This window comes from Tachyglossus aculeatus, chromosome 2 (genome assembly GCF_015852505.1).
Source record: "Tachyglossus aculeatus isolate mTacAcu1 chromosome 2, mTacAcu1.pri, whole genome shotgun sequence".
Taxonomy (NCBI): Eukaryota; Metazoa; Chordata; class Mammalia; order Monotremata; family Tachyglossidae; genus Tachyglossus; species Tachyglossus aculeatus.
Window position 1 is genome coordinate 125,663,013 of NC_052067.1, and position 25,774 is coordinate 125,688,786.

The following is a 25,774-nucleotide window of genomic DNA, read 5'->3' on the forward strand; positions in this document are numbered from 1 at the left end:
CATGCTCTTTCCAGAGCCACGCTGGTTCCCCAAGATTAAGACTGTGAGCTAAATACTGTGTGCACAGCACTTTACTGAGTGCTTGGAAAACTACAATGGGGATTAAGACTGTGAGCCCCCTGTGGGACAACCTGATCACCTTGTAACCTCCCCAGCGTTTAGAACAGTGCTTTGCACATAGTAAGCACTTAATAAATGCCATCATTAAAATCTTGAGTTTTGGTGCAGAGGCTCTTTTTCCTCTGCATATGAAATACTCAGGATCTGTGCTGCCCACAAAATTCGGATATGAAGAAAATAATGAGACCTTCCGTGGCGTCTCAAGGCCTTACTGGGCTCAGGCAACTTCTGAGAGTGTGGCTGCCTTAAGAAATGGGTCAAGTTCCGTAGCTCGTTGCAGGTAGGCATTACTCTCAAAATTGGAGGGGTATTGTTTGGTCCGCCCCATTTGTAATCATAATAATAATAATAATAATAATAATAATGATGGTATTTGTTAAGCGCTCACCATGTGCAAAGCACAGTTCTAAGTGCTGTGATCAGGTTGTCCCACGTGGGGCTCACAGTCTTAATCCCCATTTTACAGATGAGGGAGCTGAGGTACAGAGTAGGGACTGTCTCTATATGTTGCCAGCTTGTACTTCCCAAGCGCTTAGTACAGTGCTCTGCACACAGTAAGCGCTCAATAAATACGAATGATTGATTGATTAAGTGACTTGCCCAAAGTCACACAGCTGACAATTGGCAGAGGCAGGATTTGAACCCACGACATCTGACTCCAAAACCCGTGCTCCTTCCACTGAGCCACGCTGCTTCTCTACAATGGTACGAAGCACAGTTATCTAGCATGTTCAGTTCATTTTCCTCAACTGCAGCATGAAGATCAACATCTCATTGAGCACCTGCAATATGTAGAGTGGGACAGTAGTTACTGAGCGCTTACTGCATGCCGAGGAAAACGGGTGGTAATTAGGCATGATACCTGTCCCTCAGGAGACTCACGGTGCCTATGCAGAGGGGGAGCAGGCACCGGTGACTAACGCATAAGAACAGAGGAAATAAAACAGCAGGCGTGCAAAAAAGACAAAAGGCTCAGTAGGATACGTTGTTGTGGGGTCAGATTTCCCGTTCCTCGCAACTCCAAGCCCACGGCCCTGCCATGGTCTTCCCGTGGTCTTATGGAGGCAGCACTGCCAGGCTGTGGCTGCTTTCCTTCGCCTTCCCGGGGAGTCGGGGTAGGATGGGGGCTCTGCAGTGACGCCAAGAAGAGCCGGCGCGGGATCCCGGGGAGGCAGAATGGGGGTCGGCTAGAGGGGGACGCCCCGGGCCCCAAGAGCCACGGTGAAGATGTGGCGGGTACTCGGAGGAGGCCCCTGGCCATCAGGTGGGTGGGTGGCGGCTTACATCCATGCAGGCGGCCTGTAGCGTGCGGGACATCCTGGAAGCGGAACCCCGAGAGCCAAACTGGAGAAGCAGCAAGGCCCCGGAGGGCGGTCATTATGGAGACCCCCAAATTGGAGGTGCTACTCACTCTAGTAGGCACTTGGGAAAGTACAGTACAAGTAAAGGACCCGAGTCTTGTCCTCTAGCTTAACTGGGGAGATAAGCGGATATGAATCGACTATCGTGGAATAGTTAAAAAAAGAGTGAAAGGAGAACTAATAACCCTATCCGGACAGTAGATACAGATGGGAGTGTAAGACTGTTGCAAACAGTCTTTGTTGCGCTTAACAAATACCATCATTATTATTATTATTATTATTACAAATGGGGTGGACCAAACAATACCCCTCCAATTTTGAGAGTAATGCCTACCTGCAATGAGGGGTTGTTGCAAACAATAAAATGAGATTCTGCAAAAAATGGCATCTGTAGGAACTGAGCTTTTAGAAGGGAAAGAGCGGAGGGATGCGGTTTGGCCAGGTGCTGCGAGGATGGTATACCAGGTGGGAGAAAAGACAAGAGCATTGGGTTGGGAACTGGGATTCACCGAGTGTCTACTGAGTAAAGCACCGCACCAAGTGTTGGAAGAGTTCAAGAGAAGCAAGACCCTTTCTGTGTCCTCGAGGAGTCTGCAACCTAACAGAAGGGACCCTGAGAGAAATTATTTACAGAGAGTGAAGGCAGAGAGAGAAATAAGGATATAGAAGGAAGCAATACATATGTGTCCAGGTGAAATATCTGAATCAAAAATTGACTATATAAATAAATGCACGTACGTTTACTGTGTCTGAAGTCCAGAATGAAATAATCAATGGGATTCATCGATCACTCATTATGGTGTGCAGAGCAGTGTACTAAGCGCTTGGGAGAGTACACTACAACAAGTTTGGTGGGTGCATTCCCTACTCACAAGGAGCTTACAGTCTAAAGGGAGAGACCAACATTAAAATAAAGTATGAGTATGTATATAAGTGCTGTGGGGCCGAGGATGGGGTGAATATCAAGTTCTTAAAAGGTTTTTGGACATGTTCAATTTGAAGTGTCCGTGGGACATCTAAATAGAGATGACCTGAAGGCAGGAAGAAATGTGAGATTGCAGAGAGGGAGAGAGGTCAGGGCTGGAGGGGTTGGTTTGGGGAATCAGCCTCATGGAGATGGTAGTTGTAGCCATAGGGGCGAATGAGTTCTCCAAAGGAGTGGGTGTAGACGGAGAGGAGAAGGGGATCCAGAAGTGAGCCTTGAGGGACTCCCATTATTAGGCATGGGGAGCAGAGAAGAGCCTGAAAAAGAGATTGAGAAGGAGCGACCAGAGAGATAGGAGGAGAACCAGGAGAGGAGTGTCAGCGAAGCCAAAGTTAGATAATGTTTCAAAGAGAAGGGAGTGGTCTTCGTTTTCAAAGGCAACGGAGAGGATGAGGGTGATGAGAATGGCGTAGAGGCCATTGGATTTAACCAGGAGATCATTAGTGACCTCAGAGAAGAGTTTCTGTTGGGTGAAGGGGGCAGAAACCAGGTTAAATTGATGAATGTTCTATCATTCATTCATTCAGTCATATTTATTGAGCACTTACTGTGTGAAGAGCACTGTACTGGCTGTTGGGTAGAAGGGACCAGGGTATCGTGAGTTGATCGGGGAAGACTTCCAGAAGGAGGTGGCCTTTTTGGAAGACTTTGAAGATCAGAGCTATAATCTGGGAGAATTGGGGAAAGGAGGAAATGTTCCAGGTGAGGTGAGCCATTCAAGTGAGCGATTGAAGGTGGGAGAGGCAAGGTCATGTTACCAGGTTGTCACGTTACCAGGTTTGGGTAGAGTGATGAGTCTGTGAGTTGAGGAATGCCTAGAAACTAATGGTCAGGTGTTTTGTTCTTTTATTCAAGAAGCAATATGAGCCATTGGAGATTTTTGAGACACCACCCAAAGGTACCAGTTGCCTTTACCAATGGAAAGGTGAATGCTGCTAACCAGGGGTACCTTTGTCCAGCGTATAAGGATTGACAAAGAAGTGAGATATCGATCAAATATTCCCATCTGTCACTTTGGAAACCGAGAGCGGAGTGTGGCATCGTTTCTAACGTTCCTTACATCCATCCTCTAAAGCAGTTCCATCAGTGCTATTTATTGAGCACTTACTATGTGCAGAGCGCTGTACTAAGCGCTTGGGAGAGTACAGTGCAACAGAGTTGTCAGACACGTTCTGTGCCCATAACGAGCTTACAGGCTAAACACCCAGACTTTGGCAATACGCTTAGAAAGCGTCCTCTCTCCATATGTTCATTCGTTCATTCAATTCAATTGTATTTATTGAGCGCTTACTGTGTGCAGAGCACTGTACTGTACATATATATGATATATGTTTTTATGTTTTATGATTTGTCGTGTTTCAAGTGCTTGCATATAAAGTGTGCGTGTGTCCGTATTGTGTATGTTTGAATCTGTTTGTGAAAATACACTTAAAAACAAATTGTAGCGATCATTATGACAGGTGGTCGACAGATTATTGGGTTTGAAGGTAAGCTTGAATCTGAGAGGACAAGGTCAGCCCTAGTCTATGTATTTGCTCGGCCATTTGAAAACATATTTCCTGCCTGTCAAGTGATATCAAAGATCTATAATATGTTGGGTTGCACATGAAGTCTCAAAGGAACATTACCAAAACTCTGCTGTAATCTTTGCCCAGTTGGGTAGACTACACCCTACCCCTAGCAATGTTGTTGTATTTAGGAATTTGTTGAGAAAATTGAGGTATTTTACTGTGTGAAGTGATTCATTAATTCATTCATTCAATCGTATTTATTGAGTGCTTACTGTGTGCAGAGCACTGTACTAAGTGCTTGGGAAGTACAAGTTGGCAACAAGTAGAGATGGTCCCTACCCAACAACGGGCTCACAGTCTAGAAGGGGGAGACAGACAACAAAACAAAACATGTGGACAGGTGTCAAGTCATCAGAATAAGTAGAAGTAAAGCTAGATGCACATCATTAACAAAATAAGTAGAATAGTAAGTATGTACAAGTAAAATAAATAGAGTAATAAACCTGTACAAATATATATACAGGTGCTGTGGGCAGGGGAAGCAGGTAGGGCGGGCGGGATGGGGAGGGGGAGAGGAAAATGGGGCTCAGTCTGGGAAGGCCTCCTGGAGGAGGTGAGCTCTCAGTAGGGCTTTGAAGGGAGGAAGAGAGCTAGCTTGGCGGATGGGCAGAGGGAGGCCATTCCAGGCCAGGGGGAGGACATGGGCCGGGGGTCGACGGCAGGACAGGCGAGAATGAGGCACAGTGAGGAGGTTAGCGGCAGAGGAACGGAGGGTGCGGGCTGGGCTGGAGAAGGAAAGAAGGGAGGTGAGGTAGGAGGGCGTGAGGCGATTCCATTTGTCATAAATATTTTCTACCTCCTAAAATAGATTTAAGCATGCTGTCATTGATGCTAAAATACTATCGTGTTTTGATCAAGGATTTTCATGGTGCAAAGTTCTTGCTGAAGTTGAAGTAAATTTTCTCTGAGTGTTTAAGGAATTTGCTGACAAAATTTCAAATGTTAATTCAATGATACCCGTGCCAAAATGGAGGATTTTCCATTTCCCCAGGGAATATTTTATTTATTTTTCTTGCCTTCATATTTTGCATAAACCAAAACTTTTGAGATTTTCTCCACAGAGGGTCGTGTTTCACTGTGGCCTGTATATTTGGAACTCCGCGTTTAATTTGTTGCCACCAAGAATTGTATTTCAGTGTGGTCTGTGTAATTCTGAATCTGGGCCCATGTAGCACATGGAAACATGCAATCATAATTTGGGGACTGTGAAGGAGAGAGCGGCTGCAATGCACACTCGTAGAAGTCATTCTTATCCTTAATTTATCCATCAGCTAGGTTTATTAGGATTATCGATCAATGGCATTTATCGAGTGCTTACTGGATACCGAGCGCTGTCCTAAGCGCTTGATCTGGCATACGTCGGAACCAAGTTAAAGATCAGACTCTAACACTACAGTCAGTAACTCTACCTTAAAATAATGCAGACACATGCCATGTGTCACATGAGACTACCACACGAGTTATGTATTTACAAAATCAACCGGCATCTTGACAGTTTTCACAAAATTCCTGTCAAACTGATGTCACAGTCTGGCTTAATGGCTTCCCGCTCATACTTAGCCATGTTTGATTTTGAAACAAGGAAGCTGGAAATGTTTCCAGAAACATTTTTCAAGCTGCAGGGGAACCGCTTATAATTTCAGACCACTTTGTATTTCCACTATAATCCATTATAATAGCGTAGTGTTCAAAATGCTACGGATTATACTGCAGAAAGTCCACCTAAGTACATACGCAAGAACAAACAGAGGATGATAATGAGTTTGCTATACTAATGTACCAGGATGCCAGAAAACTCACATATAAGAAGTCCAAGCACACAATGAAATTCTGTTTTCTTGGAGGATTTTTTTCCGTAATACAAACAAATTAAGGGGCTGCTACAGACTCAAACGTATAGGAAGTGATTGACATCTTCCTTCAAAGCATCACACAGATCGAAAAATGGATGATGTGTTTTGAGATGTCCTCTTGATTTGAAGCCTTTACTTCTCCACGCCCTTCCCAACTGGTTTTATATCTAGATGCCTTATGTGGTTTTACAGAGCGGTCGATCACTCTTTTCATGTTCTCTCAGTACAACCTTTTCCATGGATAAAATGGTGTGGAAAAGTATTCCAAAATATGGGGTGGGCATTAGAGAGCACCAATTCCAGCCTTCCATCTTTTCCCCTTGCCTTCCCCCACTGTCAATCTGTCATTGCCTCCCTCTCACCTTTCATGGGGGAGTACGGACTTCCCCAGGGCCTCAGGACCCCATTCCACTCAGCAAATAGTGTCTGGAATCTGGAAATACGTTCGTATTTACCAGATTAATTTCCAGCATCCAAAGGCATCGAAAGCAATCAGTCATACATTGCACTCAAATGCTAATTTACACCTGCTCTCAGCCCATGTGAATTTACCTGCATTAAATTGTATATTCAATGATTTATTTTTTTTTATAACCTTGTTTGTCAGTACTCTATGCGTGTCTGCCCTGCCTTTAAGGTGGGGCATGTTTCACCTGCTTATTTTGTGTTTCCCAGGCACTTAGTACAGTGCACTGTGATTGGGCACTCAATAAATGCTAAGGTTACTCCTGTTTTTGTCTAACAACACTGTCACACTCTTCCAAGCCCTCACCACAGTGCTCTGCACACAGAAAGTGCTCACTAAATGCCCCTGGACTGACCAATCCATCGAAAGCATCCAGTAAGCTCCTTAAGGGCAGGGGACACTCTTGTTTTGTTTTGCCCTTCCCCGAGCACTTAGCATGGTGCGTTATAGCCAGCGTGCACTCAGTCATATCAGGAAGCAAGCATGGCTCAGTGGAAAGAGCACGGGCTTTGGAGTCAGAGGTCATGGGTTCAAATCCTGGCTCCACCACTTGTCAGCTGTGTGACTTTGGGCAAGTCACTTAACTTCACTGGACCTGAGTTCCCTCATTTGTCAAATGGGGATTAAGACTGTGAGCCCCCCGTGGGACAACCTGATCACGTTGTAACCTCCCCAGTTCTTAGAACAGTGCTTTGCACATAGTAAGCACTTAATAAATGCCATTATCATCATCATCATACAGGGCGATGTGGTCTGCCAATCACTCGAGGCATCAACGCCCCCTCCCACCTCCCTCTAATAATAATGATATCATCAATCATCATCAATCGTATTTATTGAGCACTTACTGTGTGCAGAGCACTGTACTAAGCGCTTGGGAAGTACAAGTTGGCAACATATAGAGACAGTCCCTACCCAACAGTGGGCTCACAGTCTAAAAGGGGGAGACAGAGAACAAAACCAAACATACTAACAAAATAAAATAAAGAGAATAGATATGTACAAGTAAAATAAATAAATAAATAAATAAATAAATAGAGTAACAAATATGTACAAACATATATACATATATACAGGTGCAGTGGGGAAGGGAAGGAGGTAAGATGGGGGGATGGAGAGGGGAACTAGGGGGAGCATTTATAATGAGCATTTATGATAGCATTTATTTAGCGCTTACTATGTGCAAAGCACTGTTCTAAGCGCTGGGGAGGTTACAACGTGATCAGGGTGTAGCTCCCCGAAGCTCTGTCTGCTGGGAGGGATGGGGAGCCCATAATGTCACGGAACTGCCCCAAACGTCCCTTCCAGAGGGCTGGTCCTTCCAACGCACCGTAATCAAAATGATTCGTCAAACCCCTATAGTACACTGAAAGCTGTACCAGTGATTTTTTGATATACAGATAGCTCAAGGTCAAAGGTCCTGGGTTTTGTCTGAATTAAACTAAAGACTTAAGACCATCTAGCCAAATTTTGTTTCATTTAGCACTCAGTTAAGAAAACTGACTTGCGGTGAGCCGTGCTTTTTTCATTATTTCCCCGTCGCCGATCTCAACTTACAAAGCAGAGCTAGTGCTCATTTGACCCAGGACATGCTGCTTCCATTACCAGTTTCTGAGTCTTTCCATCCAGGAACCGTTCAGGGAGGTCACGGAAAATCTCTGCATTTACCAATCACTGCTCTTATCTCTTCTCTCCCTATCGATACCATGCAACTTAGTTCAAAGGCCTGAGTAAAGTTCCGGATTCATTCCTCTTATTCACCGCAGCTTCTTGTGAAAAGAACTTGGAAATACATTCGTCTTTACCCGATTCATTTCCAGCATCCGAAGGCATCAAAAGCAATCAATCATCTCTACCACTTGAATACTAATTTACACCTGCTCTTGGCACTTAATGTATTTACCTTTATTCAATCAATCAATCAATCAATCAATCGTATTTATTGAGCGCTTACTATGTGCAGAGCACTGTACTAAGCTCTTGGGAAGTACAAATTGGCATCACATAGAGACAGTCCCTACCCGATAGTGGGCTCACAGTCTAAAAGGGGGAGACAGAGAACAGAACCAAACATACCAACAAAATAAAATAAGTAGGATAGAAATGTACAAGTAAAATAAATAAATAAATAAATAAACAGAGTAATAAATATGTACAACCATATATACATATATACAGGTGCTGTGGGGAGGGGAAGGCGGTAAGGCGGGGGGATGGAGAGGGGGACGAGGGGGAGAGGAAAGAAGGGGCTCAATCTGGGAAGGCCTCCTGGAGGAGGTGAGCTCTCAGCAGGGCCTTGAAGGGAGGAAGAGAGCTAGCTTGGCGGATGGGCAGAGGGAGGGCATTCCAGGCCCGGGGGATGACGTGGGCCGGGGGTCGATGGCGGGACAGGCGAGAGCGAGGTACAGTGAGGAGATTAGTGGTGGAGGAGCGGAGGGTGCGGGCTGGGCAGTAGAAGGAGAGAAGGGAGGTGAGGTAGGAGGGGGGCGAGGTGATGGAGAGCCTTGAAGCCCAGGGTGAGGAGTTTCTGCCTGATGCGCAGATTGATCGGTAGCCATTGGAGGTTTTTGAGGAGGGGAGTGATATGTCCAGAGCGTTTCTGGACAAAGATAATCCGGGCAGCAGCATGAAGTATGGATTGAAGTGGAGAGAGACACGAGGATGGGAGATCAGAGAGAAGGCTAGTGCAGTAGTCCAGACGGGATAGGATGAGAGCTTGAATTAGCAGGGTAGCGGTTTGGATGGAGAGGAAAGGGCGGATCTTGGCAATGTTGCGGAGCTGAGACCGGCAGGTTTTGGTGACGGCTTGGATGTGAGGGGTGAATGAGAGAGCGGAGTCGAGGATGACACCAAGGTTGCGGGCTTGTGAGACGGGAAGGATGGTATTCAATCATACATTCAGTGATTTATTTCTATTACCTTGTTTGTAAATAACTTTACTCCTGTCTCCCTTGTAGTGTTCTTAAGGTAGGGAATCTCTGCGTATTTAGTGTTTCCTAAGCACTTAGTACAGTGCACAGTGATTAGGCACTCAGTAAATGCTAATGTGATGACTATTTTTCACCCCCACACCTCTAGCCCTTAAGTGCAAATGTCATCAGCATCCCTGGTGAAGGACCCCCAGTATGCTGTGCAGCAGTAAAAATGAGAAGCAGCGTGGCCTCAAGGAAAGATAATGGGCCTAGAAGTCAGAGGACTTGGGTTCTAATCCCTGCTCCCCCATTTGTCTGCTGTGTGAACTTGGGCAAATCATTTAACTTTTCTGTGCCTCAGTTTCCTGATCTGTAAAATGAATATTTGTTCTCCTTCCCCCTTAGACTGTGAGCCCAACTGTGGGACAGGGACTGTATTCGCCTAAACACCTTGTAACTATCCCGGAGCTTAGCACAATACTTGGCGCAAAGAAAGTCCTTAACAATTACCACAATCATTATTATAATCGCTATAATCATTATCATTAATGTGCATTTTCCGTATCTCTAAGTTCGTGGTAGAAACAAGGTTAGCAGATGGGAGATGCCCCCTCCCTGGAGCAGCATGGCGTATGGGAAAAAACCCAGGCCCAGGAGTCAGAGGACCTGAGTTCTAATTCTGGCTCCCCCACAAGTCTGTTGGGTGACCTTGGGCAAGTCACTGAACTTCTCTGGGCCTCACATTCGTCATCTGTAAACTGGAGATTCAACACCTGTTCTCCCTCCTACTTAGACAGAGCCCTGTGTGGTGCAGAGACTGTTTTCAAACTTGTACCTACCCCACTCTTAGAACAGTGCTTAACCCATAGTAAGTACCTAACAAATATAAGATAGTAATCATTATAATAATAGGTCTCACAGTCTATTTTATCCCCATTTTACTGATGAGGAAACTGAGGCCAATGGAGGAAAAGTGGCTCAGTCAAAGTGACACAGCAGGCCAGTGGGAGAGCTGGGATTAAAAAACCAGTCCCCTGACATCTAGTCCCTTGTTCTTACTAGGCCAAGCTTCTAGATTGTGAGCCCACTGTGGGCAGGGATTGTCCCTACTTGTTGCTCAATTGTACTTTCCAAGGGCTTAGTGCAGTGCCCTGCACACAGTGAGCACTCAATAAATACGACTGAATGAATGAATCTCCTTTAAACCACGTGCATACAAACCATTTCTTCCAACACTGCCAAAGGAGTGGTAGTCTAAAATACCAATTTCGATCAATCAATCAATTGTATTTATTGAGCACTTCTCGCTGTGAAGAGCCTGGAAAATGTCATGAAATGTGCTGACATAACAATTGCCGCAAAAATACAAATTGTCAATTCTGTGGTGTTACCAGTGACAATGTATAGATCCAAAAGCTGGACAGTGAAAAAACTGGATAGAGAGAACATCTTTTCTTTTGAAATGTGGTGTTGGAGAAGGCCCGAAAAACAAATTGATTTTGGAGCAAATTAAGCCAAAGTGGTCTTTGGAAGGCCAAATGGCTCGACTTAGATTGGCATATTTTGGACACATAATCAGGAGGACTAATTCTCTGGAGAAGACACTAATGCTAGGAAAAGTCTAGGGAAAACATGGAAGAGGCAGACCAGCAGCTAGATGGATAGAGACCATAACAACGATAACGGAAGAACTGATAGACAAGCTACAGATTATGGCGGAAGATAGGATGATCTGGAGAAAATATATCCATAGAAGCTATGAATCGGAAATAACTCGACGGCACTTGATGGTAATAATAATACTGTGTGCAGAGCACTGTAATCAGCACTTGGGAGAGTACAATATAACAAACACATTCCCTGCCCACAACGGACTTACAGTCTAGCAGGAAGGAGACAGACATTAATATAAATAAATAAATTGTGGATCTGTACAGAAGTGCTGTAGGGATGAGGGAGGGGTGAATGAAGTATGCAAATCCAAGTGTAAGAGTGATGCAGAAGGAAATGGGAGAAGAGGAAATGAGGGCTTAGTTGGGGAAGGCCTCCTTGGAGGAGATGTGCCGTTAATAAGGCTATTAATTTTAATAAGGATAATAATTTTAATTTTTAATAAGGCTCTTATCTCTCTGAATGAACATTCAATCTTTTCTGACAAGGGTAGCTGCTTAAAGTAATAATTTTGAAAAATGCACTTAGTCCTGCTATAATGTGTGATCTCACGATGAATCTTGAGTAAAATGCTGTTAGGGAATCGGGGCACGTCTATTTAGTTGAGGTACTAACTGTTTCTAGCCGGGAGGCCAGGCTGTAGAGGGACAAGAATGGGGCGGTGGTGGCCGGACTAGAAAGGAAAAAGGAAGAGTCAGAGGTCATGGGTTCAAATTCTGGCTCCACCAATTGTCAGCTGTGTGACTTTGGACAAGTCACTTAACTTCTCTGTGCCTCAGTTACCTCATCTGTAAAATGGGGATGAAGACTGAGCCCCAGGTGGGACAACCTGATCACCTTGTAACCTCCCCAGTGCTTAATAAATGCCATTGAAAAAAAGAGTGGGGGAAAGGAAGGAAGAAGAGATGGGGAGAGGGCCAGTGAGGAGCATGGGGAGGCACCCTAAAGGAAGATATTCACCCCTGCTGTTGTCAGTCAGTTGGTCGTGTTTATTGAGTATTTACTGTGTGCTGAGCACTGTACTAAGCACTTGGGAGAGTGTCAATGCTAACTCTCTCCTTGACCCCCTCCAATCTGGCTTCTGTCCCCTACATTCCACCGAAACTGCCCTCACAAAGGTCACCAATGGCCTCCTGCTTGCCAAATCCAACGGCTCCTACTCTATCCTAAACCTCCTGGACCTCTCAGCTGCCTTCGACACTGTGAACCACCCCCTTCTCCTCAACATGCTATCCGACCTTGGCTTCACAGACTCCGTCCTCTCCTGGTTCTCCTCTCTCCGGTCGTTCATTCTCAGTCTATTTTGCAGGCTCCTCCTCCCCCTCCCATCCCCTTACTGTTGGGGTTCGTCAAAGGTCGGTTCTTGGTCCCCTTCTGTTCTCTATTTACACTCATTCCCTTGGTGAACTCATTCGCTTCCACAGCTTCAACTATCATCTCTACGCTGATGACACCCAAATTTACATCTCGGCCCCTGCTCTCTCTCCCTCCCTTCAGGCTCGTATCTCCTCCTGCCTTCAGGACATCTCCATCTGGATGTCTGCCTGCCATCTTAAACTCAATATGTCCAAGACCCTCCCAAACCCTGCCCTCTCCCTGACTTTCCCATCACTGTAGACGGCACTGCCATCCTTCCCAACTCACAAGCCCGCAACCTTGGTGTCCTCCTTGACTCCGCTCTCTCGTTCACCCCCCACATCCAATCCGTCACCAAAACCTGCCGGTCTCACCTCCGCAACATCGCCAAGATCCGCCCTTTCCTCTCCATCCAAACTGCTACCCTGCTGGTTCAATCTCTCATCCTATCCCGACTGGATTACTGCATCAGCCTCCTCTCTGATCTCCCATCCTCCTGTCTCTACCCCCTTCAATCTATACTTCACGCTACTGCCCGGATCATCTTTGTGCAGAAACACTCTGGGCATGTTACTCCCCTCCTCAAAAATCTCCAGTGGCTACCAATCAACCCACGCATCAGGCAAAAACTCCTCACTCTCGGCTTCAAGGCTGTCCATCACCTTGCCCCCTCCTACCTCACCTCCCTTCTCTCCTACAGCCCAGCCCGCACCCTCTGCTCCTCTGCCACTAACCTCCTCACTGTGCCTCGTTCTCTCCTGTCCCGCCATAGACCCCCAGCTCACGCCCTCCCCCTGGCCTGGAATGCCCTCCCTCCACACATCCGCCAAGCTAGCTCTCTTCCTCCCTTCAAGGCCCTACTGAGAGCTCACCTCCTCCAGAAGGCCTTCCCAGACTGAGCCCCCTCCTTCCTCTCCCCCTCCTTCCTCTCCCCCTCCTCCCCCTCCCCATCCCCCCGCCCTACCTCCTTCCCCTCCCCACAGCACCTGTATATATGTTTCTACAGATTTATTACTCTATTTTACTTGTACATATTTACTATTCTACTTATTTTATTTTGTTAATATATTTTGTTTCGTTGTCTGTCTCCCCCTTCTTGACTGTGAGCCCGTTATTGGGTAGGGACCGTCTCTATATGTTGCCAACTTGTACTTCCCAAACGGTTAGTACAGTACTCTGCACACAGTAAGCGCTCAATAAATACGATTGAATGAATGAATATAACAATAAGCAAACACGTTCCCTACCCACAGTGAGCTTACTGTTCCTCCTTGTTCTTCCGTTTCTCGTGCTCCCTTCCCACCTCCCCCCACGCACATACACACATGGGCCTCCTCCCTCAGCGGCTGCTTTCCTGGTCCTTCCCAGCACCCTGCCTCGGGCCCAGTAAGGCAGGCATCCTAGGGGATCTGCTCAGAGTTCCCAGCCGTAAATCCAATGACCCAGCTCCCAGCTGTCACCATGGAGCCTGTCTCCCGGGGCTTGGGGATCAGAGGCTCATGCCCGGCTGCTGGTCGCTGGAGGCCTGAGCTGGGTTTGGCCTCTTCCTCCTCTTTCCTTTCCTCCCGTTTTCCATTCAGAGACAAAAGTGGAGCACTGCCATTCAGGCGCCGCTCTTGTCCCTTTCCAGCTCCGAGGGATGGGGCAGAGGGAGCTGGCTCCAGCCATGGTGCCGGTCCAACGAAACTGCCGCCGGTAAAGATTATTAGGCACCCACTGTAATTCAAAAGTAAGTGTGTAGCCTTGATAATAATAATCATGGCATTTATTAAGGGCTTACTGTGTGCAAAGCACTGTTCTAAGCGCTGGGGAGGTTACAAGGTGGTCAGGTTTTCCCATGGGGGGGCTCCCCGTCTTGATCCCCATTTTACAGATGAGGTAACTGAGGCACAGAGAAGTTAAGTGGCTTGTCCAAAGTCACACAGCTGACAATTGGAGGAATGGGGATTTGAACCCTTGACCTCTGACTCTAAAGCCCATGCTCTTTCCACGGAGCCACGCTGCTTCTCTGTGAGAGTCCATTTGCACTAGTTGAGTATTCCCAAGAATAGCCACTGCCTTAACTGATTGATCCTGGGTATGGACTTGGTTACATTGTGAAGAATTCCACATCATCTTTTAAAGGTTCCCTTCCCTCTTGTTTCCCATGCCTCCTCTGCCCTCTCCCTATCATTCCGTGCCACCCTCGAGGCTCTCGTGGCTTGAGAAAGAGGGAAGCAGCGTGGTCCAGTGGATTTAGAGCCACTGGATCTAGGAGTCAAATGGGTGTATATTTATAATTCTGTTTATATCGGTGCCTGTTTACTTATCTTGCTGTCTATCTTCCCCATTCTAGACTATAAGCTCGATGTGGGCAGGGATTGTCTCTTTATTGCTGAATTGTACTTTCCAAGCGCTTAGTACAGTGCTGTGCACACAGTAAGCACTCAATAAATACGATTGAATGAATAAAAAGCACCCGGGTTCTAATCCCAGCTCTGCCACTTGTCTGTTGTGAAACCTTGGGCAAATCCCCTCACTTCTCTGGGCCTCACTCAGTTCCCTCATCAGTAAAATGGGGATTGACTGTGAACCCCATGTGAGACAGGGGCTGTGTCCAACCTGATTATCTTGTATCTACCCCAGCACTTAGAACAGCGCCTGGCACATAGTAAGTGCTTAACGAATGCCATCGTCATTATTATTATTATTATTGTTGTTGCCAATTTGTACTTCCCAAGCGCTTAGTACAGTGCTCTGCACATAGTAAGCGCTCAATAAATACAATTGATGAATTGATGATGATTATTATTACAGAGAAAAACACAGAAAGGGGGAGGGAGGGTGGGAGACAGAGAGAGAGAGAGAGAGATTGTGTGCAGGGGAGGAAAATTGGAATTAAATGCTTCACATCAGGAGGCATCCCTCAGATAGAGAATTCACGTATGGAAGTATCTGACCTGATTAACTTATATCCACCCTGGGAGCTAAGACAGTGCTTGACACAGAGTAAGTATCACACTCTCCCCCTCCCCATCCCCCCACCACCCTACCTCCTTCCCCTCCCCACAGCACCTGTATATATGTTTGTACACATTTATTACTCTATTTATTTTACTTGTACATATTTACTATTCTATTTATTTTGTTAATGATGTGCATCTAGCTTTATTTCTATTTATTCTGATGACTTGACACCTGTCCACATGTTTTGTTTTGTTGTCTGTCTCCCCCTTCTAGACTGTGAGCCTGTTGTTGGGTAGGGACCGTCTCTATACGTTGCCGACCTGTACTTCCCAAGTGCTTAGTACAGTGCTCTGCACACAGTAAGCGCTCAATAAATACGATTGAATGAATGAATGATACTCTGGAGTTTACTTCCAAAGTTTGGGACCTTCTGAGAGGTGGAATTTAGTCCCTACAATAAAGATAATTGATATAAAATAAGGATAGTGACAGTTTGCATTTCCTGTCTCCCCCCTTCTAGACTGTGAGCCCATTCTTGGGTAGGGATTGTCTCTGTTGATAAATTATACTTTCCAAGCACTTAGTACACTGTTCTGCACACAGTAAGCATTTAAGAAATATGATTGAATGAATGAATGAATGAAAAGGTCCATATTTATACATATATAGGTATATAGTAGTTGTTTGATTTTTAAAATCAATGGAGTTATTTCTCCATACGTTAGTTCAGAAAATTGGTTGTGTTTCCTAGCTCAGAGTCTGTTAAAATGGTGTTTCTTTTAAGGCTGGAACATGTTTTCAGTCTTAAACTTATCGTTAGCATCTCCATGCAAAAAATGTCAGTGTGTACTGGCACAGACTGCTGAATCTCCAAGCATATCAGTGGGCTCATGGTGAATTTTTACTAGCACTCTCCAAGCAGATAAGCATTAATTATTGTGTATTTTCTAATGTTTTTCATTTTATTTTTGCATGAGTTATATATAGTGTGTCCTTTTTCAACACGTTTCATAGAGCGGCATGTTTAGAACTCACTTATAGAAGCAGCGTGGCTCAGTGGAAAGAGCGCGGGCTTGGGAGTCAGAGGTCATGGGTTCGAATCCCTGCTCAGCCACTTGTCAGCTGTGTGACCTTGGGCAAGTCACTTCACTTCTCTGTGCCTCAGTTACCTCATCTGTAAAATGGGGATTAAGACAACCTGATCACTTTGTATCCCCCAGCGCTTAGAACAATGCTTCACATATAATAAGCGCTTAACAAATACCACCATTATTATTATTAAATGATCCTGTGATGCAAAGCAGTCTTTTACCAAGGCCTTTGCTTTAGGAGAGGAGAAAGATCTGCAGGAGGCATTGCAGTATCGATCAGTGGTATTTATTGAGCGCTTACTGTGTGCAGAGCACTGTCCTAAGCGCTTGGGAGAGGACAAATCAACAGAATTAGCAGACACATTCCATGCTCATAACGAGCTTACGGTCTAGAGGTTCTTATTTCTGAGAGGAAACTCCAAGGAATGTGTATGGGAAGGGCAGGGGAAGGAAGATGATGCTGCCTCCCCTTCAGGGGAGTCCCTGGGTCCTCGGTTGACCCTGTGGAAAACAGCTCGGAGCAACCTGTCCCTTTCCTCTCCATCCAAACCGCTACCTTGCTGGTTCAATTTCTCATCCTATCCTGACTGGATTACTGAATCAGTCTCCTCTCTGATCTCTCATCCTCCTGTCCCTCCCCGCTTCAGTCTATTCTTCACTGTGCTGCCCAGATCATCTTTTTGCAGAAACGCTCTGGGCATGTTACTCCCCTCCTCAAAAATCTCCAGTGGCTGCCAGTCAACGTAAGCATCAAGCAAAAACTCCTCACTCTCGGCTTCAAGGCTGTCCATCACCTGGCCCCCTCCTACCTCACCTCCTTTCTCTCCTTCTCCAGCCCAGCCCGCACACTCCACTCCTCTGCTGCTAACCTCCTCACTGTGCCTCGTTCTCGTCTGTCCCGCCGTCGACCCCTGGCCCACGTCCTCCCCCTGGCCTGGAATGCCCTCCCTCCACACATCCGCCAAACTAGCTCTCTTCCTCCCTTCAAAGCCCTACTGAGAGCTCACCTCCTCCAGGATGCCTTCCCAGTCTGAGCCCCCCCCGCCGTAACCTCTCCTCCTCCTCCCCTCCCCATCGCCCCCACTCCCTCCCTCTGCCCTACCTCCTTCTCCTCCCCACAGCACTTGTGTATATTTGTACATATTTATTACTCTATTTACTTTATTAATGATATGTATATGTCTGTAATTCTATTTATTTTGATAGTATTGACACCTTTCTACTTGTTTAGTTTTGTTGTCTGTCTCCCCCTTCTAGACTGTGAGCCCGTTGTTGGGTAGGGACTGTCTTTGTATGTTGCCGTGTTGTACTTTTCAAGCACTGAGTACAGTGCTCTGCACACAGAAAGTGCTCAATAAATATGATTGAATGAGTGAATGAATGAACCTCTGTTTGCACTCGGGTGGGCAGGAAAGTGGACATTTGGAGCAGTGACAGTGGGGAAGGTGAACCATTTTAGTCGCATCGTTCATTCATTCAGTTGTATTTATTGAGCGCTTATTGTGTGCACAGCGCTGTATTAAGCTCTTGGAAAGTACAATTTAGCAATAAAAAGAGACAATACCTGCACACATCGGGCTTATAGTCTAGAAGGGGGGACACAGACATCAAAACAAGTAGTAATATGGGCATCAATAGCATCAATATAAATAAATAGAATTATAGATACATGCACAACAAAACAAGTAAACAGTCATTAATATAAATAGACATAGATATATAGATATATATAATAATAATGACATTTATTAAGTGCTTACTATGTGCAAAGCACTGTTCTAAGCGCTGGGGAGGTTACAAGGTGATCAGGTTGTCCCACGTGGGGCACACAGTCTTAATCCCCATTTTGCAGATGAGGTAACTGAGGCCCAGAGAAGTGAAGTGACTTCTCCAAAGTCACACAGCTGACAATAGGCAGAGCCGGGATTTGAACCCATGACCTCTGATTCCAAAACCTGGGCTCTTTCCACTGAGCCATCTGCTTTTCTAAATAAAAAAAAAAGTGGTGCTTGTTAAGCACCTACTATGTGCCAAGCACTGTTCTAAGCACCGGGGGATATACAAGGTAATCATGTTGTCCCACTTGGGGCTCCCAATCTTCATCCCCATTTTACAGGTGAGGGGACTGAGGCCCAGAGAAGAGAAGTGACTTGCCCAAAGTCACACAGCTGACAATGGTGTGGAGACGTGGGCATGTTTGAAGGCAGAGAGGAAGAAGCCATTGGAGAGTGTGCGGTTGAGGATGGAAGTTAAGGAGGGGAGGAGGGAAGGGAAGGGGTGAGAGATTTGATAAGGTGCGAAGGAATGGGGTCCTATGCTCATGTGGAGGCAGGAGACCTCCTCTGAAGATACTGCTGGGAAGGTTGGGAAAGTTGAAAAGGGGAGCAAGAGGAGGGGGAATTGAAGAGTGGGAAGGGTGATTTTGGGGAGCTCAGACCATAATGAAGTATGTGGCCAGATCGCTGGGGGTGAGGGATGGTAGAGGGGGAGGGATAGGGGGCCTGAGGAGGGAGTTAAATGTACAGAACAGCTGACGGGGGTGTGATGACAAACGGCTTCAAGGCAGCGAGGCAGATTTGGGATATGCGGTGTCCGTGGGGCTGCTGCATCAATAATATTGGTATTTGTTAAACGCTTACTATGTGCCGGGCGCTGTTCTAAGCCTTCAGATGGGTACAAGCAAATCGAGTTGGACTCAGTCCCTGTCCCCCGTGGGGCTCACGGTCGTAATCCCCATTTTACAGATGAGGGAACTGAGGCCCAGAGAAGTGAAGTGATTTGCCCAAGATCACACAGCGGACAAGCAGTGGAGCCAGGATTAGAGCCCAGGTTTTTCTGGCTCCCAGGCTCTTGCACTATCCATTAGGCCACTCTGCTTCCACTGGTAGGGGCCTCCAGGAGCAACCCTCCTCCAGGAGCAACCCTTGGGAGACTGTTTGAGGGCCAGCCCTGCTGTGCCTTGTGGAGCCTTGCACCGGCAGAGGTGTACGGCAGACCCTTCGGCCCGCTTGTGGAATTAGGCAATCCAGTATGGTGGGCAGTGGCACCTTCTGGGTGAAGCGGTGTCTGCTGTGGTCAAGAAACCACAAAAATAGGTTCAGTGAGCATCATTGCCAATGATTTGTTCCTCCTTTTCTTGAATTCCAGTGTCCTGTCCTGTCTTAAGCACTCCTGGGTCACGGGAGGTGAAACCCAATAGTCCTCCGTGCACATGCCCTAAGATCTCTCTCCAACCTTGAAATTCCGGCCAGGGAGGTCGGGATGATTCCTGAGACCCGGACCCAGCATCCTCACATCACTCAGGAGAACCACTCAATCGCCTTATCCTCTCCTACCTCAGCTCACTGATTCCTACTACAACCCAGCCCATATACTTCGCTCCTGTAATGCCAACCTACTTTCTGTACCTCAGACTTGCCCACCTTGCCTCCGACCTCTCACCCATGTCCTGCCCTCCCTCTTTATATCCACCAGTCATTTACTCTCCCCACCTTCAAAACCTCGTCAAAGGCACATCTCCTCCAGGAGGCCTTCCCCAAGTAGGCTTTCCTTTCCTCTTCTCCCACTCCCTCCCACGTCACCCTTGCACTTGGAGTTGCACCTTTTAGTTACCCCTCCCTCAGCCCCGCAACACCACTCGGGGAGAGCCACCCAGAGCTAGCGGCCTAGAGCTGCCGATGGCTGCTGCAGCCTAGCAGTTTTGCTTCATTCCTGCAGCCATGGCGGTGGGCCCTGGCAGAAAAGCAGAACAATTGCGTGGTCCCCATGATGGTATTCTTGCTGCTCCACACCTGGCTCTGCCGCACCCCAGTTCGTCCCTCAGGAACTATTTATTGCCCATCCGCCAAGCTAGCTCTCTTCCTCCCTTCAAGGCCCTGCTGAGAGCTCACCTCCTCCAGGAGGCCTTCCCAGACTGAGCCCCTTCCTTCCTCTCCCCCTCGTCCCCCTCTCCATCCCCCCCATCTTACCTCCTTCCCTTCCCCACAGCACCTGTATATGTGTATATGTGTTTGTACATATTTATTACTCTATTTATTTATTTATTTATTTTGCTTGTACATATCTATTCTATTTATTTTATTTTGTTAGTATGTTTGGTTTTGTTCTCTGTCTCCCCCTTTTAGACTGTGAGCCCAATGTTGGGTAGGGACTGTCTCTGTATGTTGCCAATTTGTACTTCCCATGCGCTTAGTACAGTGCTCTGCACATAGTAAGCGCTCAATAAATGCAATTGATGATGATGATGATGATTTATTACTCCATTTATTTATTTTACTTGTACATATTTATCCTATTTATTTTATTTTGTTAAAATGTTTTGTTTTGTCGCCTGTCTCCCCCTTCTAGACTGTGAATCCGCTGTTGGGTAGGGACCGTCTCTATATGTTGCCCACTTGTACTTCCCAAGCGCTTAGTACAGTGCTCTGCACACAGTAAGCGCTCAATAAATACAATTGAATGGATGAATGAATGAATGGCGGGTCTGCTTGGGCTGAGAGGAATCGTTCTTGCACGTTCCCAGAGTCCTACAGTGGATGAAGAGGTGAAGCCACCATTTTGACAACCACCGGCCTCTTTTCATCAGTACAGGGCAGAGTGGGGAAGGCCGCCAATCCCTCCCAAAACTATGGGGAAGGCCGTTAGCCACCCGCTCCGTCACCCTGGTGTGAACAGACGAGTGATGCTGCATATAATACTGTAATTCCACCTGTTATTTCATCATTCAATCAATCCATCAATTAATCAATCCTATTTATTGAGTGCTTACTGTGTGCAGAGTACTGTCCTAAGCGCTTGGAAGAGTACAATAGAACAGAGTCAGTAGGCAAGGTCCCTGCCCACAACAAGTATACAGTCTAGCGGGACAGACGGATATTACTATAAATAAACATTTAAGTGCTGTGGGGGTGAGGGAGGGGTAAATAAAGAGTGCAAATCCAAGTCCAAGGCAACATAGATGGGCGTTGGATTCCGGGAAGGCGTCCTGATGGAGATATGGTTTTAGAGAAGCAGCGTGGCTCAGTGGAAAGAGCACGGGCTTTGGAGTCAGAGGTCATGGGTTCAAATGCCGACTCCACCAGTTGCCAGCTGTGTGACTTTGAGAAAGCCACTTCACTTCTCTGTGCCTCAGTTACCTCATCTGTAAAATGGGGATGAAGACTGTGAGCCCCCCAGGGGACAACCTGATCACCTTGTAACCTCCCCAGTGCTTAGAACAGTGCTTTGCACATAGTAAGCGCTTAATAAATGCTCTCATTATTAAGGCTTTGAAGATACGGAGAGATGGTCTGTCGGATATGAAGAGGGAGGGCGTCCCAGGCCAGAGGCAGGACACAGGCGAGAGGTCAGCAGCGAAATGAGCCCATTGTTGGGTAGGGACCGTCTCTATATGTTACCGACTTGTACTTCCCAAGAGCTTAGTACAGTGCTGTGCACACAGTAAGTGCTCAATAAATACGATTGAATGAATTAGAGGACAAGAGGTCAGCGGTGAAATAGAAGAGATAGAGGTGCAGGGAGTAAGCTACATTAGAAGAGCGAAGTGTGCGGGCTGGGTTGTAGGAGGAAATCGGGGTGATAAAGTAGAAGGAGGCCAGGTGATCGAGTGCTTTAAAGCTGATGGTAAGGAGTTTCTTTATGATGTGGAGGTGGATGTTTAATAAGTGTCTACGAAACAAATTTACAACTGACACTTCCTTTTTTCAAAACAATTATAGGAATCTAAGAGAAGCAAGAGATAATGCTGTGGCTGAAAAAGACCGGGCAGTTTGGGCTGAAAAAGATGCTGCAGGAAAATATGATCAACTCTTAGAACAGTAAGTACCTTTCATCACCAAAGTGCTTTCGTTCTTTTTTTTTTTTAATGCTTTGGGGCTTGTTTCCTTTTTTGGTTGGGGGGGTATCCGGGGCGTTTGCAAGAGAAAAAAAGAGTAAAATAATGATAGTAGAAATGGTGCTGCCTTTTAGGAATTATTTCAGTCAACCCCCTGTGAAATGAATTTATTGATAAGGTAGGACAAGAAAGCTATCACAGCACAGTTCACCTTAATCCTAATATGAAACCTAATGTCTTTTTGAATGCCTTTCTTTTTTTAGAATGGAAGCCTAATTTGGCATGATTGACAGTCATGCTAAATTATGCTCTTTCATTGACCGAATCCACCAAAAGCACCATTCCTAACTAGCATGCAATGGCTCAACAGTTTTATTTGTTGACCTCTCAGATGAGCGGCATGGCTAGTGGAAAGAGCACAGGCCTTGGAGCCAGAGGACCTGATTTCTAATCCTAGCTCCACCATTTGCCTGCTGTGTGACCTCGGGCGAGTCACTTAGCTTCTCTGTGCCTCAGTTCCCTCATCTGCAAAATAGGGATTAAATCCATACCTGTGCTCACTCCTCCTTAGGCTGTAAGCCTCATGTGGAACAGGGACTCCATCTGGTCTGATTAACTTGTATCTACCCCAGTGCTTAGAGCAGTGGTTGACACATATGAAGTGCTTAACAAATACCATCTAAGTTAAAAAGTGATCTAAATCTGTGAATCGCCGTATTTTATTTTATTGCACACTTGCAGTTGTCAACTAAGACCTTTTTGGTGTTGCGGCACCCTAAAATAGTAATAATAGTCATTACGGTATTTGTTGAGCGCTTACTATATTCCAGTCACTATACTAAGCGCTGGGGTGGATGCAAGCAAATCAGGCTAGACACAGTTCCTTGTCCCATGTGGGGCTTACGGTCTCCATCCCCATTTTACAGATGAGATAACTGAGGCACGGAGAAGTTAAGTGGCTGGCTCAAGGTCGCACAGCTGACAAGTGGTGGAGGCAGGATTAGAACCCATGACCTTCTGACATGCCTTCTATCCGATTCTGTAGGGTTGGTAGGGGAGTGGGGGTAGACTGCTTGCTTCCCAGGTCTCTGAGTTGCCTTAAGGAGATGAGAATGACAGGAAGGAGTCCAGGTAAAGGAAAATGTCCTGGGATAATAATAATAATGATAGCATTTATTAAGCACTTACTATGTGCAAAGCACTGTTCGAAGCGCTGGAGAGGTTACAAGGTGATCAGGTTGTCCCACGGGGGGCTCACAGTCTTAATCCCCATTATACAGATGAGATAACTGAGGCACAGAGAAGTTAAGTAACTTGCCCAAAGTCACCCAGCTGACAAGTGGTGGAGCTGGGATTTGAACCCGTGACCTCTGACTCCAAAGCCCATGCTCTTTCCACTGAGCCATGGTGGACTGGGTCTAGATACAGAGGTCATACGAGAGGACCACATTGAGGAGAAGCAGCATGGCTCAGTGGAAGGAGCCCGGGAAGTCACTTAACTTCTCTGTGCCTCAGTTACCTCATCTGGAAAATGGGGATTAAGACTGTAAGCCCCCCCGTGGGACAACCTGATTACCTTGTGTCTACCCCAGCGCTTAGAACAGTGCTTGGCACATAGTAAGCGCTTATCAAATACTGTCATTATTATTAAATTTGAGAGCTAGGTCGGGTGGGCCTGTGGGCAGTGAGAAGGTTGTGTTTGGAAAGTGGAAGGAGAGAGTTAGTGAGGTTAGAGATGAGGCATTGTTTGGAGATGATTAGATCAAGTGTGCATCCTGGCTGTTGAGTGGTAAGGCAGAATGGGGTAAGAGATTCTCGGAGGAGGAGGAGGAAGGGAAGCGCACTGGGGATCCGGGGCGCCCATCGGCACCATGATGATATTGAAATCCCCAACGATCAGAGTGGGAGAAAGGAGAGCTCTTGGGAAGGTTAGCCAAACAGCTCCGAATGAAATGCAGACGTGAGATTCCAGGAGGCGGTAAACATCAGTGACCAGGAGCTGAAGTGGCGGGCAGCGATGGACAATGTGGGGTTCAAAGGATGTCTTCTACACACTGTGAGCCCGTTGCTGGGTAGGGACTGTCTCTATATGTTGCCGACTTGTACTTCCCAAGCGCTTAGTACGGTGCTCTGCTCACAGTAAGCGCTCAATAAATACGATTGAATGAATGAATCAATCAATCAATTGAATGAATGAATGAGAAGAGAGAGGGAAGGGGGGTGCAGTGAGAGAGAGCCACATTGGGGGATGAAGAGACGCAGCATGGCCTAGTGGCTAGAGCACGGGCTGGAAGTCAGAAGGACCTGGTTTCTAATACTCCTACTGAGAGCTCACCTCCTCCAGGAGGCCTTCCCAGACTGAGCCCCCTCCTTCCTCTTCCCCTCCTCCCCCTTCCCATCCCCTCTGCCTTACCTCCTTCCCCTCCCCACAGCACCTGTATATATGTATATATGCTTGTACGTATTTATTACTCTATTTATTTATTTATTTATTTTACTTGTACATATTTATTCTATTTATTTTATTTTGTTAATATGTTTTGTTTTGTTGTCTGTCTCCCCCTTCTAGGCTGTGAGCCTGCTGTTGGGTAGGGACCATCTCTATATGTTGCCAACTTATATGTTGCCCCATCCTCCCCCTCCCCTTCCCCCCCGCCTTACCTCCTTCCCCTCCCCACTGCACCTGTATATATGCATATATGTTTGTACAAATTTATTACTCTATTTATTTATTTATTTTATTTGTGCATATTTATTCTATTTATTTTATTTTATTAATATGTTTTGTTTTGTTCTCTGTCTCCCCCTTCTAGACTGTGAGCCCACTGTTGGGTAGGGACCGTCGCTATATGTTGCCAACTTGTACTTCCCAAGCACTTAGTACGGTGCTCTACACACAGTAAGCACTCAATAAATACGATTGAATGAATGAATGAACAAATGAACTTATACTTCCCAAGCTCTTAGTACAGTGCTCTGCACACAGTAAGCGCTCAATAAATACGATTGAATGAATGAATAATCCCGGCTCCACTGTTTGTCTGCCGTGTGACCTTGGGCAAATCACTTCACTTCTCTGGGCCTCAGTTCCCTCATCTGTAAAATGGGACTGAAGACCATGAGCCCCATGTGGGAAAGGGAATGTGTCTAACCTGACAACCTTGTGTCTACCCCAGCGTTTAGTACAGTGCCTGGCACATTGTAAGCGCTTAACAAATGCCAGTTGTGGGCAGGTATTGTCTCTATTTGTTGCTGAATTGTACTTCCCAAGCACACAGTAAACACTCAGTAAATACGATTGAATGAAGCCTAGGTATTGTGAATTCTTGGAAAATATAGCGGACCTCTGTGACTTACTGACAGGTTACTTTCTTCAATACATTTTCTCAAAACAAAATTTGGATAACTAAAATATAGTGTATCCTTCATATAAATGAGACAAATAGAAGCCTATATTTTCCGAAAATAGGAATCTCAGGGGCTTACAATAAACAATATCTCAGACCTACTATCTGGTTTGAATTTTTTTTATGTAACTAGTTTTCTGTTCTTATTTTTTTTTTTGTCGAACTTCACATTACTCAGAGTAGGAAACATATACTCAATGCC

At 46.1% G+C, this 25,774-nt stretch overlaps 1 protein-coding gene across 2 annotated transcripts in view; it reads left to right on the plus strand.

The window, feature by feature from the left end:
- Nucleotides 1-25,774, plus strand: part of PIBF1 (progesterone immunomodulatory binding factor 1) — a 332,641-nt gene that overhangs the window by 90,200 nt on the left and 216,667 nt on the right. For both annotated transcript variants that reach the window (XM_038741731.1, XM_038741734.1), the window contains one exon: nt 22,050-22,148. In XM_038741731.1, the coding sequence (XP_038597659.1) occupies nt 22,050-22,148 (99 nt within the window). The remainder of the gene's footprint in view (nt 1-22,049; nt 22,149-25,774) is intronic.